The 5157-nt window shown below is 47.6% G+C and overlaps 1 protein-coding gene across 1 annotated transcript in view; it reads left to right on the top strand.

Moving 5' to 3' along the window:
- MCF2 (MCF.2 cell line derived transforming sequence) overlaps window positions 1–5157 on the top strand; it is a 41305-nt gene that overhangs the window by 14918 nt on the left and 21230 nt on the right. Inside the window, exons 7-11 of the mRNA XM_057385115.1 lie at window positions 1247–1417; window positions 1867–1981; window positions 2340–2459; window positions 3499–3690; window positions 4877–5068. Coding sequence (XP_057241098.1) covers window positions 1247–1417; window positions 1867–1981; window positions 2340–2459; window positions 3499–3690; window positions 4877–5068 — 790 coding nt within the window. The remainder of the gene's footprint in view (window positions 1–1246; window positions 1418–1866; window positions 1982–2339; window positions 2460–3498; window positions 3691–4876; window positions 5069–5157) is intronic.

Consider the following 5157-nt stretch of genomic DNA (forward strand, 5'->3'; position numbering starts at 1 on the left):
TCAGCAGTCTGGAGGGATGGATTGTGCCCTGCTCCCTCCAGCTGCTGGATCTTCCTGGGGACACTTGAGGGAACTGTGCTGGAGAGCATCCGAGGTGAAGGTTTTCGTGTGAGCACATGGTAGAGAGCATTCACCATGTGATCCCTGTCTTCATCTGAGCCTTCAGGTTTTAACTTAAACATCATTTGTTTCTTGAATATTTAAATCTTTTTCAACTCTTTGTGATTGTGATCAATATTATGATTATTRTTATTATTATTAGTGCAGYTGGTGGMAGGTTTGGTGCTGCTTTATCAGGCTGTTGTCTCCTGTATCCTGCATCTTTCAGGGGACAGCACAGGCCTGTCCCCAAATCGTTGTTTCAGAAGCAATAACTGTGTTAACTGTGGTTCTGTGTGGCTGAAGAATGAGCTCCTTTGCTTTGTGACAGGTTTCATTTACCCAAGTCATAGAATTACATCTATTTCAATTTATAATCATTTGTCATTCATRTGACAGTGAGTTCCCAGAAAGCTGCTTGTAAGAAATACTGAAAATGTCATCCTAACCGTGCTGTGTGCAGCATAAATGCATTTGTGCAGGTTTGGGAAGGGTCATTGCAGGCACTGCCAATGGGCCTCTGTCCCTTCTTTGGAAATGAGACACTGATATAACAGCAGCTACACCTATTGMCACATGATTTAATGACTGAAGCTCCATGCTCAGGGCTGGAGCCACGGTGTAGAGGGCAAATATCAACCACACAATGTAAAACCATCAGCAATGCCCACTTCTCTCTGTGGAGAAATAAAACACAGCACGTGTGTTCATTTGCATAGAAAGCACTGCAGCACTCAGTCCAAACCATCTGTTGCTTTTAATTCCTCATCTATTAATTTCAAATATCAAAACCACTTGTTGGCTTTTGACTGGAATGAGGTCTGTTGGTTTTTTTTTCTTTTGATCCCTCTAAGGCCATGAAACACGAAAGCAGAGGAGAAATTGCACAGATTGTGGTGACAGCAAGACATTTGTCTCTCTCATGACAAACCTGAGACTGGTACAGTTGATTCCTGAATTCAAATAATTACTCAATCAAAATAATTGATGTAGCTGTGGTGCTGAATAGAAGCTGGCTGTAAGCACAATAGAAAAAATGACAGAAATTAATTAAACAGAGTAACTAAGAAATAAACCCCATTGATACACTGAACAGAAAATGTCCAGKTAACACTCATTTGACAGCTGGGCTACTTTGTTGTGTGGATAATGAATGGCTTTGCATCCAAAGAGGAATGTTTTGCATTACACAGGAAGATATTACAGCAGTCACSAAAGAGGGAAAGCTGCTTTTGAGCAGTTTTGAAGAGCCTGACTCTGGGGAATGCASTGAGGACCAGCAGCAGGAGAGGCCYGGGGACTGGGAGACTGTGAATCGGTGAGTGCACTCTGTTCCTGATTTCCCTGAGTTTTCAGTGAAAACACTCCAATTATTCAGGTGTAGATGTGTTATTTAGGCCACCTAACAAAGACAGAGGTACCAGGATTTTTCTGCAGTCCATCAGATTGCAGAATTCTCTCAGGACTTTGGCTTGCTCTGGTTTTTGTCCCCACTGTTGCAGATGTAGGCTTCTCTCCCAGGTTTTACCCTAAAAATTGGAGACAGCAACTGCTGCTTCACACAGGTGAAGCAGTGATGATTTCATTTCTTCACACATCTGCAGTGATGATTTCATTAAAACTCAGARATCATCTCAAGTCATATATACATGTGTGTTGACTTCTGAGACTTGGATCCAGAAGATCCAGGTGATCTCTAGGTCTTGTCCATCTCTCCTTGTCCCCATTTGCAGATTGTTCCAATCCTGTCCTTTTTCTGTGCCCAAGGTTACTTGGTCAGCTGCGTGAGATGGAGACTGCTTTTGATGGCTTCTGGGAAAAACACCAGYTAAAAATGGAGCAATATTTACAACTCTGGAAGTTTGAGCAAAGTTTTCAAGAGGTAGGAGGTGCTTCCAGTGCAGGAAGAAGGGAAAGCTGTAGATCTGATGGAGGGGAGAGAAGTTGTTATGCTTTTTATTCTGAGTGTTTAATTTCTGCTGCTGTTCTTTGACTGTGGCTGCTCTAGCTGGCTCGTGGACACTGCTGTGCTTCCTCATTCAGAGCTAATTTAGGTATCACTGCCCTGCAGCCGCCTGGGTTTTGCTGATGGAAGCACCTTTGAATATCGAAATTAGGTCTTGGACGCCAGTTGTATTATTGGATTTGGCCATSTTAGCTAAAGTGTGATTAATTTTGGTCTCAGAATGATTTTGTGTGGGTGCTTTGTACCCTCTTGCAGCATTCTTCTTTGTGTTTAGGTCAAGAACGCCATTGAATTTTTAATGGGTCAGCAAGCAGAGCTGCCTGACACTGGGGACAGCATCCCCCAGGTGAAAGAGAGACTCAAGGACTTGGAGCACTTCGATRGCATGGCTCAGGTGAGATAACCTCACACACAAACAGGCACTGATGAAACAGCAGAGCCACGTTCTGTGTTTGTGGTGGGAGGTGTTTGCTGAAATTACCTGTTCTGGTGTAATTTGTTGGTAAGTGGCACCATGAGAGGATCGATTTCATGTCTGCTCTGTGCAGCAACGCTGTGATCACTCTGAAAGCCAGGAACAGGGTATTTAATTATCATAGTTAAAATGAATTGCTGAGCCACCGTGAAAATCCGGAACAGATAAATGTCTGAACRTGGGGGAGGCGTGGGATTTAATGAGCTGGGAGAAGAATTATTTATATTTTAAGTGCTTTAGCTGTGCTAATAGGCAGAAACTTGTTACCAGGCACATGGAGTTGCAAAAAAAGTTGTATCCTGACGTGTCTGTGACTTGAACATAACATATGGGTGAAGATGGGATGGAGGGGAAAGAGGAGTGGAGAGAGATGATTCACAGGAGCTCAGCTGAGGATGTGACCTTTGCAAAGGGGTGGGCGTGTGGGTCAGCAGAGCAATCCCGAGGGATCTACACAGAAGAGTTCTAGGGATGGGTCTAAGGCTCCCTGGCCATTTGGAWGAAATGTTTATGGAGAAAGGGAAAAGGAATAAAAGGCCAGGCAGGCRGGGTGCAGCAGGAAAGGCAGCCCTGGAGAAACCATGACCTTCACACGGAGCAAGGTGTGCAGAAAAGATAAACCTGAATGACTGCMATTCCCTTTGGTGTTCATGAGCACAGTGTGCCTAAACTGGACAGCAGCTGCACTTCATCCAGGGCACAGCTCCTGGAGAGGCAGTGAGGCATTGCCAGCAGGCACTCACAGCATTGCTAGGTTGGTGAAATATTGTTTTCTTCATGGATAGCAAAAGTTTTTCCTGCCAGATGGTGGGTACCATTTTATCCTGTGTAAGCCACCCACTCTGGCTGTCCTGATGGCCCCATCTCCCTGGAGGGATGGGGATGTGCCTGTTGGCATTTGTGGATATTTTGGCATTATTTCTGTCAGKSTGTGATCCATTYTCCCCTTTCCCTGCAGGATCTGATYGGGAAGGCTCAGGTGGTGATYCTRCATGGACACCAGCTCGCAGCCAACCACCACTAYGCCCTGAACCTCATCTGCCAGCAGTGCAACGAGCTGCGGCACCACGGAGACCTCCTGGCTGACGAGATCAAGAGGAAGCAGATGCACCTGCAGAAGACCTTGGATCTCCATACCCGCCTTCAGCAGGTGGGTTCAGGGGCACGGTGCTCTGGGCAGCTTCTCCATGGGGTCAGCCTCTCTGCTTAGCTGGAACATCTGCAATTTGCAGCTTTTCTTCAGCAGTAATGGCAGGAAGGTGCTCCCCAGAGGCTGGAGGAGTGCCACACTCCTCTCTGAGCTGGGGAAGTCAGCAAACAGGTGTCTGGAAGGTCAGCAGARAGAGGGGGACATCTCCAAAGGGCACTGCAGAGCACCGAGTTCAGCTGCTGCTCTTGGTTGTGCTTTCATGCTCCATCCACGTGTTAATTGCCTTTGGAGGTTTTCATGCCCAGTGCTACAGAGGTGATGCTTTCAGATAAACTCCAGCCCCTTTTTCTGAGTGATTTTTAAAGAGTGAACATAGCAGAGTGTAAAATAATGTGACAGATTGGCAGATAGGCACAGCTGCTGTGTTCCAGCATGGAAGTGGAGTCATGTGGCTCCAACGCTCTTTGATATCTTAATCAGCATCAAATACTCATTTAGGGGAATTCACGCTRATTAGGCCAGAAGGCACAGGGCTGTAATATGCTCGAGGCCAATTAGGAGAAGCAGTGCAGTTTGACCCTGTTGCATTTCCCATTTTGGGGAGCTCCAGCCTTGCACTGATCTGTGGGGTTGGGCAGTCCCTTGGCCCCTCTCAGCTGCAGGACAGGGGCATTTCTGGGGCTCCTTGCAGTCCTGGCTGCTGCTGGGGTCTGGCTGGTCCTGCTCTCTGTGCTCTCCCTTCCTTTCACAGTTCTGGCCATTCTCAGCTGTTGGTGGCTGAGTCCTCTCTGCAGGGTGTGAGTGTCGGCCCAGCCCAGGGCAGCTCTGCACTGAGCCAGGCATTCAGCTCAGCACAGCTGCCAGTCTCACTGGAAGCTCCACRGTGCCCACTGCAGCTTTCCCAGCTGCAGAAATAAAGATCTGCTCATCCCTCGGGTCAGCTGTGCACTGGTACTTCCCTGTCAGTTCTGTTCCTAATTTCAGCCAGCTACAAGTGGAGCTGCTTGGCTGGAGGACTGCAGTCACCTCACAGAACAAACGTGACCTTTCTGCTTTCCAATCAAAGCCCAGTGACTGCTGAGGCCCCTGGGGGTGCTGTTCAGCCCCATGCAGATCCCATAAATGCTTTGAGAACCTCGTTGCAGTGGCAATGCCACTGAGGTGTCACTCCCTGTGCTGTCCCCAGGCTCTGCAGTGCTGTGATGAAGGTGCCTACCTGCTCGCCAACCAGCAAATGGACAAGTGCCAGTCCAAAGAAGGTGCTCAGAAAGCACTCCAGGACATTGAAAGATTCCTGGAAAGCTCTTCAGCCTACTTAAACTATGATCCCCAAGCCCTACAGTACGATTTTGAGTCAGTCCTAACATCTGAGCTGAAGGTAAGAGGCATCTCCAGTTTCTCGTGGAGGGTGAGGACGGACCATGTGGTGGTGTTGTCACCTCTGTGGTCCTGTTGGGTCAGAGTGCA

Source organism: Malurus melanocephalus, unplaced genomic scaffold (assembly GCF_030028575.1).
Source record: "Malurus melanocephalus ecotype Western Australia unplaced genomic scaffold, MMel_1.1 scaffold_790, whole genome shotgun sequence".
In the NCBI taxonomy this organism is placed as follows: domain Eukaryota; kingdom Metazoa; phylum Chordata; class Aves; order Passeriformes; family Maluridae; genus Malurus; species Malurus melanocephalus.